General features: G+C 42.6%; 1 protein-coding gene across 3 annotated transcripts in view; it reads left to right on the forward strand.

Annotated features, from left to right (window-relative positions):
* The window catches only part of znf385c (zinc finger protein 385C), a 173,033-nt gene that overhangs the window by 149,610 nt on the left and 10,589 nt on the right, over positions 1-12,834 (forward strand). For all 3 annotated transcript variants that reach the window (XM_037792452.1, XM_037792451.1, XM_037792453.1), the window contains 2 exons: positions 114-224; positions 4,140-4,359. In XM_037792452.1, the coding sequence (XP_037648380.1) occupies positions 114-224; positions 4,140-4,359 (331 nt within the window). The remainder of the gene's footprint in view (positions 1-113; positions 225-4,139; positions 4,360-12,834) is intronic.

Consider the following 12,834-nt stretch of genomic DNA (forward strand, 5'->3'; position numbering starts at 1 on the left):
GCGAATAACCTCACGTCTGAGTTGTTCTGCTGCACAGACATTTCTCATTTGGGAAAATAAAATCGTATAAAAACTAACGTCGTTTGTGCTGCTCTCTCCTCTCTGTCTCTCAGATGGACCCTGTCCAGAAGGCAGTGATCAACCACACATTCGGCGTCCCTCAGCCCCTCAAGAAGAAACAGATTATCTCCTGCAACATTTGCCACCTGCGCTTTAACTCAACGGTAAGACATGTTTTAGTGGCTTTGTGCCTTTATGAGAAATATAGAGAGGGTTGTGGGACGATAAGAGAGAGGAAGAGACCGCATGCTAGACTGTTTGATTTACCACATAAAAGCAATCTGTGCCAAAAAGTGAGTCTAGCCTCAGAGAACATCATCTCTTTGTTTTTATGCTTCTGCTATCATCTTGAATGTTGCTTTCTGAAAATATGGCCGTCCCTCAATTACCTAAGCCCTTATCATCCCCACCGTGTTTGTGTATGCTGCATGTGTGTGTGAATAAGCAAATGTGTGTATCTTTGTGTCTGTATGCAAAACAGAAACCAGTAAGTGAAGCCCTTTCTGCAAATTTATGTAAAAGTTAAAGTTAGTTAGTTTTTTTTTATAGTTATGTGTTTATAAAAGTTTGTTCAGTCTCCCTTTTAGTGAAATCTGTATGTGTGTGTGTGTTGTTTTGGTATGAGGGATTAGACAGCAGGGAGAGCTGTCGTTTATCAGCAAAGAGCAGAAACAATCAGCAGCCCCAGCAGGAAGCAGCATTCTCGCCTCCTCGTTCCATTTCTCCCATCCTCGCCACCCCTTGCACACGCACACAACTACACACATGCTGTACGCTTGCAACTGCAGCACACACATACACACAAACACACACACAGGCAAACATCCCATGACATTTCATGCATATTCACATAAACAAATAGATAATAGTCCAGAAAGCCCTAAGACGTCTCGTCTGGGCGCAGTAAAATACACACACATTTCTTTTTTGGACTCCGTCTTCAAAGCATGGCTGAGGCACAGGGGACGGGGAGCTGAGGGGGTGGAGGAGACTCAGACGTGCTCCTCACACACTAGAGCAAATCCCATTCCCTGCCTCTGCACACTGACTTAAAGAGGAGTGTCAGGTCTGACTGTAGCTTTATCGGTCTCTCTGAGAGCATGAATACTCTCCTAACACTTCCATGTACCCTCCTCAGAGTTTGCTCACATATTATACCAAGTTATCCTCCTGCATAATACTCTAAGGGGAAATAAGTAAGCTTTCTCTGCTGCTCAGTAAAGCACAAATTGACCTTAAAGAGCAACTTAACACCACCTGAAAAATCTTGTTTTTGCTGACCTCCAGTGGTTCAACCTCTCACCTATAGCTGCAGTGATGTAGAGGTGTACTCCAGGGTGTGTCAATGTAAATGTAAATCAAATTGTATTGTACATATCACAGCACACAGTGAAATTTAGCTACTACATTTAACCCATCCTAGTATTCGGAGCAGTGGGCTGCTACTATACAGCTGCCTGGGGAGCAGGTTTTTTTTACAGGGTAGGTTCATTGCTCAAGGGCACCTCGGCAGTGCCCAGAAGGCTACCAGTCCACACTCCGTACTTGGTCCGTGCGGGGACTTGAACCGGCGACCCTCTGCTTGGGACCAACTGTTCCTAAAAAAAAGGAAATGAAATGGTTTGAGGAAGTGTTGCTGTTACCACATTTTCATGCTAATGTCGATCATCAGATATTTCTGTTATTTCTTATTTTGTTTTTGTCTGTCAGTGGCTTTTGAAGAAGCCTAGAGGTTGTTTGAATGTTGTTTCATTGTGTGTGCGTGCGTGCATATGAGTGTGTGTGTGTGTGTCTTCTACTCTTGTACCTGCACACATTTTTCATTTGATGTCTTTCCTCTTCTTTGTTATAGTTCAAATTTTACACTGTGCTAACATAATAGAACATAATTAGGCAACATATATTTATAGTGCAGTGCAGCATAACCATCACAGAGACAACTGTGACTAGCAAATTTAGTAAAGGCAATGTTTATTACCACGAATCCTACATTTTTAGTGTCTTGAGGGGAAACATGCACTTCCACAATCAAATTGAATTAAGCAAACCAACTGGCAGATCCGTTTTATTTTCGTGTCTTTGTTATTATTTTTGCTACAAGCAAGTTATTATTGGGAGAAAGGATTCAGCGCCATTTCAGAGCTACGGGGGGACATGTTCCACACCCACTGAACATAACACCATGCACCAGATATAGTTTACTCTCAGCCGTAGGATTGCTTAATCACCGGACAATGAAGAATCCCTCAGAAGAGCGCTGTATCCTGCTGGCCGGGATGCTGATGTGAAAACCAAAGCTCATTTCACACCTTGTCCCTCTGCCTCCGCTGAGACTCAATTGGACGAAGAGGCTGGTGGTGGAGAAGGCGCTGGCTGAATTCGTCACATCACGCTAATCTCTGAAGCCTTTTCACGGCAGATCAGTCACACGATGCGCTGAAGCATTGGAGTTGTTTTTACAGATGCTTTGACAGCCACATTATTCATAGGCCTCCACTATGTCACACCATTAGGCTCGCTAATGGGAAGTGTACATGGTTAACTCCATCACCAGACTGCTGGTGTTTACATAGAGCTAACACATGTGACTGGTGGTATGTGCACCTGCAACCTTGGATCTAATCTTATTTATTTCTTACGGGACTTTATGTATTGTTGATGCTCTGGTTATCAGAAAAATCCACATTTTGCTCCTGCTGAAAAGGTCTTTCAATCATTTCTGCGTGTATTTATTCATCACTTAGGAGTCCTTCAAAAATAAAGTCCAGTCTCTTTGCTCAACTTGTTTGGTCCCTGAGGATTTGCATGATTTATTTCTCGAGGAATTAAAGCTGGATGAGAGTTTGGAAGGAAGCGCTGCAGTCTTGGAGGAGAGACTTACTTCGCTCCACATGTCAAAACATACACCCTTCGGAAAGAAAGTCTATTTTATACTTAATCCATTTATCTCTTAAAGGAACAGTGTGTAACATTTCGGGAGATTTATTAGCAGAAATGTAATATTATATTCATAACCATGTTTTCATTAGTGTATAATCACCTGAAACTAAGAATCGTTAGCTGAGAATGAGCCATTCATATCTACATAGGGAGCCGCAGAGTGCAAAACCATGGTACCGCCAGCTGCCGTCTGACTTCCGTTCTAGTCTGACCTCCTAAAGTAGTGTTATTATGAAGGTGAATAGCGTTACCACCGTTTTGCACTCAACGGCTCACGTTACCGCAGTCTTGGAAAGGGAGGAGTGAGCGGCGGGGTACTCAGTTGGTTTGCAATCTGCAACCCCACCACTAGATACCGCCAAATCCTGCACACTGTACCTTTAAATATTGAGGGTATGAAAATGTCCATATTACACAGTATTCTCCTTATTTTGTTATTTGGGGACATTTAAGTTTTCCACACTTTTAATTCAAACAAAACTCCTCATTTAGCCGACGGGTTCTAGTTCAGCCCCTTCCCTCTAAAGCTATGTCCTATCCATGCCAGCAGCTGATGAGAGCTGATCCCCGGAGGTTGTTTTAGCTTTTAATGAGTGATCTCTGTATTGATTTCTCTGCTATTCCTATGTATCCACGCTGGCTCTGACAACGGGGGCTTTGTTCTTGGATTGAAAAGGGCCGTGAGAATGATGAGAATGTGAAGGTAAATCTCGATCCACCCGGAGGGAAATTTGTGTGAACGTGTTTATAGCCGCATCACAGTCATTCAGAATGTGTTTTGCGTCTGATTTGTATATGTGGGTTTGGGAGTGTGCTCAGATGTGTGCATGTGTTGCCGCGTGTCTAGGATTTGCAGAGGCTGACTCTCACAGTGCACATTAATAGGGTAGTTGTGGAGATGGGATCCTCTCTCTTGTTGCACATTACACATGCAATTATACCTCTGGCCTCCCAATGTGCCAGCGCTGTTATCAGGTGGAAACAGACTCGCGTCCTTGCAGCCTGTGTATGCCTGCAAGAGGGCGAATATTCAGGCGTGCATTTTAACATTTATTGCACGTGGGCTCCAGTCTTTCCAGAGTCAAAAACTCCTTTCTGCTTTTCCCTTCCTAACCTGGTTTTCTCTCTTTTTCCTGCAGAACCAAGCAGAAGCCCACTATAAGGGCCACAAGCACGCCCGCAAGCTCAAAGCCATGGAGGCCCAGAAGAACAGGCAGCGACGAGCCGGGGAGGCCTCGTCCGCAGGAAGGGAGAGAGACCGAGACAGAGACCGGGAACGAGATCGGGACAGGAGCAAGACATCCACATCCGAGGCAGCTCTTCCTGCGCTCATGGATACAAGCTCAGTGGAGGGAGCAAGTACGTACATATCGCTTGATGATCACTTTATCTTACTTTGGTTCCCCCATCGGCACTATTTGATCTTTCTAAACCCCCTCCACCAATCCTCCTCTCATATCACTGACTACGTTTACATGAATATTAATAATCACTATTATTCCTGGTCATGGTTAAAACTGAGCCTGCTACAACCTAAAAATCATAAGTTGTGTTAATGAAGTTAAAGAAATAAGTGGTTTTAAAATGAATTTGTGTGAACAAATTATTATCACATTAACTTTTATAGCTCTATTTTAAACATTATGAACATTATGAAAGACTTAAGATATCAACAGTTTTTTGGATATTTGCAAATATCACAATGCTGACCTTTTCAAGAAGGTGGTTGAAGGAATGAAAGAGGGAGGCTGTTCGCACAGTCGAACAAGTCTGCTACCAGATACGTTAATCTAAAGATTATGCACAGCTGCATGTAAACAGGAATATTACTGTAATCATAATTTTCATTAGCCTTTTAAACAGCTTAATAGGAATATTGTTGTTTTCGGAATAAAGTAGGGCTGGGCAATATGGCCAAAATCACAATATGGGTCATTTCACATCTCGATAAAGTTATACATCACAATATAGCATGTTTTCCGGTAATTCAATAAATAAATAGTCTATTTGTAATAGTCTTTTTGGATACTGCTTTGTGAATTAAATACTTGACAAATGAAAAGTACTGAGTATTTTCTCATTTTAAGAACTGGAGTGCAAAATGAACAGTTTTAAGTGAAATTATAGATAAAAAATAATTAAATATAGGCCGAGCCTATATCAGGATAGAAACAATATAGAAAAATATATAGACATTTTTATATTGTCATATTGCTCAGCCCTAGAATAAGGGCAAAAAAATGAACATTTTATACATGTAAACGTAGTCATTGACAGCTTCCATCCTCCTCCTCCCTATATTGGCCTCCCTTATCTCGTTCCCTCTGCTCCACTGTGTTACTCTTTGAGATTACATCTTCAGTACATCTTATCCTTCACCCTCCTCGCCCTCCTATCCCCTCTGTGTTTCTGGGCATTCAAACCTCAGCAATTTCAACCCCCTAAACCTCTCTGACCTGGCCCTCTGTCCCTGAGCCTTGTGATGGATGGTGGACTCCGAAGCTGTGGGATTGTGGGATGTCGGGGAGCAAGAGATGTTGTGTAAATAAAGGGGTTGGCTGAGATCGATCGGAGCCTCACCTGGGTCGTTTTTACCCCCTTTGCCTCTTAATTTCCACTGCTCGACTCCCCCTGGTCTCTCCTATCTATCTGGGTTAGATAGAGAGAGTAGTTGTAGAACCAGAATTGGTGTATTTGTGCAGCATGAAAAGAGCGACACACTGCTGGCTGAGCTGAGAGGGAGCAAAATAGTGGTGAGTTTTCCTTTGAGGGGCTGTCAAACAGAAAATAAAGTTAAAAGAAATCAAAGGCACTCCTCTTCTTTCACAGTTTTCACACTAGTGGTGTAAATATAGACATTTTAACTTTTGATAAAGAAAGAGGAGAGCATCGTTTTTATCTCAGCAGAATATGAATGTTGACTTTTCCATGCAGCGTGGCTGCAACTTTAGCTTGAAGAGCACAAATGGCTCCGCGATGTCACTTTGACTGCAGAGTGAGCCCATTACCTTCTCGTGTTGCACTCGTCTGGGTCCACACTTTTCATTTATCCATCCAAGGTGATGGAAGTGGAGAGCAGTTTCCCCTCCCTCGCTTCTACTTCCCCACTTCATCCTCCCCTCCTCTTCCGCTCTCCCCACCCCCCCCACCCGCACAAGATCTCTATCTGAGCAGAATTTCAAAATGCGCTTGGATGCTAGATGGAATATCAGAGAAGAGATATGAATGTGCTGGGAGGAGAGGGAGACAGTTTGTACTTTACACCCCCTCCCCACCCCATAGACACGCTCATGTGCACGTGGATAGACACACACACATGCACACTTTTTCGCCTTGAGCACTAAGAGTCTCCTTCAGAAAGGAGAAAGTGGACAAAAGACTGGGAGCCTGATAACACTCTCATCAAATCTCATTTTAATATTCCGCCGTTGCAAAAGGAAAGGCTCTGAAAGAGGGAAGCAGCAGTGGAGACGAAACGAGATGATGAGTGGAAAATGAAAGATAAGATGAAATGAATGAAGGAGACGGAGAGAGAGAGAGAGAGAGAGAGAGAGAGAGAGAGAGAGAGAGAGAGAGAGAGAGAGAGAGCATGGGGGGAAAAGGGGGGTCAGAGGAGAGAGAGAGAGAGTAGATAAGTCATAGCTAGTTTTTATGCGGTGAATAATTTTACAGTTCCAAGGCAATTTTGTGAGGAGGAACACTCTTTAATAAGCCCAATTGTGTGATTGGCCTAATGTGAAATTGAAATGCAGCAGTGCGAGCCAGTGGTGGCATGCACCACAATGCCAACCTGTAATGGAATAGCGCTCCAAATTAACACTCTATGAAATGAGTTATGTCTGCCATGAAAGTGAAGGCTGGTGGGGAGCTGTCTGAGGGTAATGCCCACATTGTCTGCCATCAGGAACCGATAACACAACTGCCGGCTGTTCGTCTGAGCAGTCTGTCTGGCTCAGAATAAACAGCCTCTAGACCCGCAAGGTCAGCCTCTTCAGCTCCATTAGAATATCCATCAATGCACGTTTAGACGTAGGAGGCCTCCACCATTCATACACCACCTTTTGACTGTGAGTTGCTGGATGGAGTTCAAAGTGCTCCTTTTCTAAGGTACACAAAAACAAATTATGGACCACAAATTGCTAGTGCATTTGGGCGACTGCCACAGTGGATTGGACCTGGTAATTAAGATTTAGGCCTTGTCGCAGAGAAATAGCAAAGCACATATATTATAATTATGGCTGTCAAAGTTAAAATGATGATAACGCATTAACGCAAATTCATTTTAACGCCGCTAATTTTTTTTTACGCATTAATGCAACTTGCGATTTTTAAGTTGTAGCGGAAACTAGAAAATCTTGCTACCAACCATGTCATACTAGGTTATCGTGAAGGAGGTTAAATAACACTCCAAATTTACGCCAAATTTTGGCGAGGAAAACCTAGCATTGCCATTTTCAAAGAGGGTCCCTTGACCTCTGACCTCAAGATATGTGAATGAAAATGGTTTCTTTGGGTACCCACGAGTCTCCCCTTTACAGACATGCCCACTTTATGATAATCACATGCAGTTTGGGGCAAGTCATAGTCAAGTCAGCACACTGACACACTGACAGCTGTTGTTGCCTGTTGGGCTGCAGTTTGCCATGTTATGATTTAAGCATATTTTTTATGCTAGATGCAGTACCTGTGACGGTTTCTGGACAATATCTGTCATTGTTTTGTGTTGTTAATTGATCTCCAATAATACATATATACATACATTTGCATAAAGCATCATATTTGCCCACTCCCATGTTGATAAGAGTATCAAATACTAGACAAATCTCCCTTTAAGGTACATTTTGAACAGATAAAAAGGATGCGATTAGCTATGGACAATCATGCAATTAATCACGATTAAATATTTTAATCGATTGACAGCCCTAAATATAATATAAATTTGATAGCAAAAAAACAGGGCCCGACACAAAAGCAGGACCTCGAAGTACCAACACAACCTCGACACCCATGGAGATGGCCTATATGTTGTCAGTTTTACTGTCATACTGTATACACAAATCCTAAATTCTATCACGTCAAAGTAAAACTTTCCAGCATCTCTTACTTTCTAAGGATATTCTCTCATTTAGGGTATTATAACAATTCATTCATACAGGAGGGAGACGGGTTATCTTGCACAACAGCTGGATTGTTGCGATGTCACAAGATCACGCAGGATCACATATCACAAGAAAATCCATCTTGTAAGGCTTCAAGTAATTCTTTTGTGTACTGCAAGCCAGTGCACGGACTAATCAGCATCCTGAGGAGCTACTGGCACTTACAGGCATGGCTTAGGTGTGTGTGACGCGACACCAAGAGGCGATGGTTCGTTCTAAACAACAATGGCAGCTCCTGAAGAGGTTAGCATAGATGCTGCAATCAGTTCTATCAGAACTGGAGAGTATTTCTTCATTGAAAGAAGAGCAAAGAACGACATTGAAAGCTTTTCTCGATGGTTCTCCCGACTGACTAGGGCAAGAGTTTGATTGACAGATAGTTCATCCTGCCTAGTATTTTTTTCAAAGTGCCTGCCCTTTTTTAAACAATAACGGCTTCTCGGAGGGTTCTGAGTAACAAACCATCTAGTGGATTAAGTTAGGACACGGGGAAGTGTAGAGACAACGTTTTGAGTCCTACAAAGGGACTAATCGATGCTTCTAAACCAGGTCCCAGACCAACAAAGGAGGGAGTGAGTGAGCGAGTGAGAGAACAGCAGGCTGGTGCCCAGAGACAGAGGGCCTGCATCAATCGTGACAAGCATCAATCACCCTCTGCTTTGATTGACTCTGCTGTTGAAACTGTCTTCGCGGGGACTGTGTCTGTCTGTCACCACAGTAATGATGATTTAAGGCAAGGATTTTTTCCCCCGGGGAAAGTTGTTTATGTTCTGAGGCTGCCTGGGATCGTCGCCCGCCTACTAAACCGAGTGCTCGCTCTCTGCATGTGTATGCGAGCGTGTGCATAATGAGTCCAATATTCATATTCATTTGCTGTTTGGCTGTGGTTAAAGTTCTCAACGGATCAATCTGCTGAATTGAGATCTCTTCAGATGTGTTTACACTGTAAAAGCCTGTCAGATTTAATTGGATTGTTAAAACATGGATTTAATTCTTTTCATGTTAAAGTAAACAGAGGATTGCCTGCATACGATTGATCCAAATATCCATCATTTGCTGCTGTGTACAGTTCTAAACCACAAAGGCCCTGCTGGCACTGCCAATATGTTGGCCTTTGGTCTGACAGTTTGCCAATGTCGGCAGCCGTTTCTCTCATCATATAGACGGTCGGAGAACAAGTGGGACAACTAACAAGTGGACAAGCTTTTTTTTAGGGAAGAGGATGAACCAATCTAGGTTTTCATCAAACTTTTTATCAGTTCCGCAGGATGTTTGACCAAAAATCTTTTCACAGCTTCCCATCAGGGCTGTATCTAACGATTATTTCCATTATCAATTAATCTGTGGTTTCATTTTCAATTAATCCATTAATCTTTTCAGTCTGTACAAAGCCTGAAATGTTGGCCAACACAATTTCTCAGAGGTGTTATCTTGAAACTGATTGTTTTGTCCAATCAACAATCTAAAACCCAAAGATTTCATTCACAATACTATAAAAAAAGAAAAGAAGCAAATCCTTACATCCGGTAATCCAGAATATATGGAAGCCCATTTCTGCCAGGAAAAGAAAAAAATAAATGAAAAGTTAGTCACGATAAATAATAGAAACTATGAGATAAAAATGCACAATTTGGTCTTACCATGAGCATTTTTTATCATCTTTTCTTTTACTTGCAGAGATGGGTTTTCATAAGAACCAGCATATTGGTCAAATTTGGCATTGATGAATGGCTGAAATGATGATCAATATTTCCTGCTGACTGCTTGATTAATGAACTAATTATTTCAGCACTAATGCCTAGTTCACACTACACGACTTTAGCCCTGATTTCAGCGCTCCAACGTCATGTGTGAACTGCTCAAAGACGCTCGCCAAGAAGCTTGCCAACGCTCGCAGACACGTTCCAGACATCTCATGCTAAATATCTGGATCTGTTGGGGACTGCGGCCGCGAGCTACAGCCAATGAGAGCGTGAGACACGAGTTGAGGAGAAACCTGGGGGAGAAGGTGCCGGCTGTAACAATAGGAACTTACTGTGTTTGTTGCATTTGTAACAGGGAGCAAATTTGTTGTTGCACCTAGAGGAATAAATAGTAAAAAAGAGTGTGGTAACCAGTGGAAACAGGCTATTTTGTGAGCAAGTGCCAACAACAACAGCAATGTGTCTCACGTATGGCATCACGTCAGAGACCTCAGAGACCTCACTGGGGATACCACCTGGTGAAAGATCTTGTAGTGTGTGACCTGCTGTCGACAGTCAGTCACATAGTGTGAAAACCACGATTTAAAAAAAACCTGATTACTAGACAGCAAATTGTGTAGTGAGAACAGTACTGTAATCTGACAACTTTGAAAGATTCACTGGTGAGTTTTTAGCTGTTAAAGCTGCTAAATGCGAAATTGGGAGCATTTTTATTGCTTCTGCTCGGCTCTCAACATAGTGGTGTTATCTGCACTAACAGTGAAAACAACGGCACCACTGCTGACAGAGCTAACGGTGTTAACGTGGGAGGGGGGGGACCGGAGGGTGGGGGTTACGCAGCTGCAACGGCGCCGTTGGTTCGGAACGGTGTTATCAGCTGTAACCGCCGTATGAGAGCAGTGCACAGCGGCAACCGTGAGCTAACCAGAGGGGCACGCTCACATGCACGAACATTGCTGCTATATTGATGCTCTGGATGTCGTATAGAGCAGCTTTAGACTTTGGGCTTTTATATAAATGTAGATATCTTAAACTCAGCCGGGATAGCAGAAACGATTCTTCACCGAATGAGGTCCTTTAGGATCTGAGTCTTTGGATTTTTGAGGGCTTTCATTCCCACCAGCCTCCATGTCTTGCCCTGTAAGGTTCCTGCTAAATCCATTGATCAATATCACTCCCCACCAGAGACTTCTCAGGTGGCCCTGTCTTTCACATAAGCTCAGGATCATACCTACGCCTGATCCCCCCACAACAGAGGAGCTCAAATCCCCCAGGGGTCACTCTCATTACAGCGAGGCGACTGTCTAATCTTGCTCTTTTTTTCTTTAGTGGGAATGAGAGAGGAAGACCCTTATCTCCAATGATGAATTTACTCTGAGACGTGAAAGGGAAAATCAATGGAGCGGAGTTGCATAGAGGAGGGTTGTGAGTGTGTGCGGGGAGAAAGCGCACTAAATGAAATGGAGATATTCAGCGAGCGTAGCACACAGTGCTCTGGGGGTGAAGTGTGTGACTCCCTCGGGAGGGCAATGGGGTGAAGGGGAGATGTGTAATGGAACTCCAGTGACTTATCGGCCCGGGCCCGGCAGTCGATGGGTTTGTTTATATTGACTGAGACTCCGGGTCCACTTGATATTTGAATAGTGAGGGAGAGAGGAGGGAGGGAGGGAGGAAGCTGATGGCATTTACTTTCCCACACCAACACTAATCTAGTCTGTTCCACATGGTTTAAAACAAAGGCTGATACCATATCAGAAAATGCCACAAAGCTAGTACTTGAAAAGCACTCTTAATGTTGTATTAAAAGAGAAATGGTTATTTGGAGATTAATTCAGCCGACTTTATATTTCCACTCAAAAAGTTCAGTCAGTGTAGAGAGGGTTTTGCTGATTAAGCATCCAAAGGGATTTATTCAGACTCATTGTTTGTTTCAGACATCATGCTGAGTTGGTGTTATATTAACTGTGATGGAAAAAACTTATAATTTGTGTTGAGCAAGTTACTTGAAAAATGTAATCAACTACTCTTGAAAGAAGTAATTACTAGGGCTGTCAATCGATGAAAATAGTTAATGGTGATTAATCGCATGATTGCCCATAGTTAATCACGATTAATCACAAATTAATCATCTGACTTGACTATGACTTGCCCCAAACTGCATGTGATTATCATAAAGTGGGCATGTCTGTAAAGGGGAGACTCGTGGGTACCCAGAGAACATATTTTCATTCACATATCTTGAGGTCAGAGGTCAAGGGACCCCTTTGAAAATGGCAATGCCAGTTTTTCCTCGTCAAAATTTAGCGTAAGTTTGGAGCGTTATTTAACCTCATCCGCGACAAGCTAGTATGACATGGTTGGTACCAATGGATTCTTTTCTAGTTTCATATGATCCCAGTATTTTCACTCTAGCTTTAAAACTGAGCCCGCTACAACGTAAATACACAACACAAGTTGTATTAATGCGTGAAAGAAATAACTGGCGTTAAAACAAATTTGTGTTAACGCGTTATTATCGCGTTAACTTTGACAGCCCTATTAACTACATTACCACTAATTACTCAACCAAAAAGTAATTACTTCCATAACTTGTTACATTACTTTCATTGCCCACACTTTAGAGTGAGATTTAGCTCATTGTTTAGCTGTTAAATGTACTGTTTTGTACTGTACACTACCTGCTCAGCACCAAACAGCACAGTAAGCGACTAGCTGGTGAACATAGTGGAGCATTTAGCAGCTAAAGAGACAGATATTTCCCTCAGGAGTTGATGGAGACAGAGCTAACAGAGTGTATACTGTATATACATTCATCAAGTGGCCAGAAACACGACTTCAAATGAATAATAATGTTGCTCCGTAACTGCTGGATGTGTAATTCAATTCAGACTTTATTTCAGACTCACTTGAGGAAACAGCAATAAAGACAAAGAAAATAAGACAAAAACATTCATAGGTAGGCTATCTCGCCA

The sequence above is a fragment of the Sebastes umbrosus genome, chromosome 14, assembly GCF_015220745.1.
Source record: "Sebastes umbrosus isolate fSebUmb1 chromosome 14, fSebUmb1.pri, whole genome shotgun sequence".
Taxonomy (NCBI): Eukaryota; Metazoa; Chordata; class Actinopteri; order Perciformes; family Sebastidae; genus Sebastes; species Sebastes umbrosus.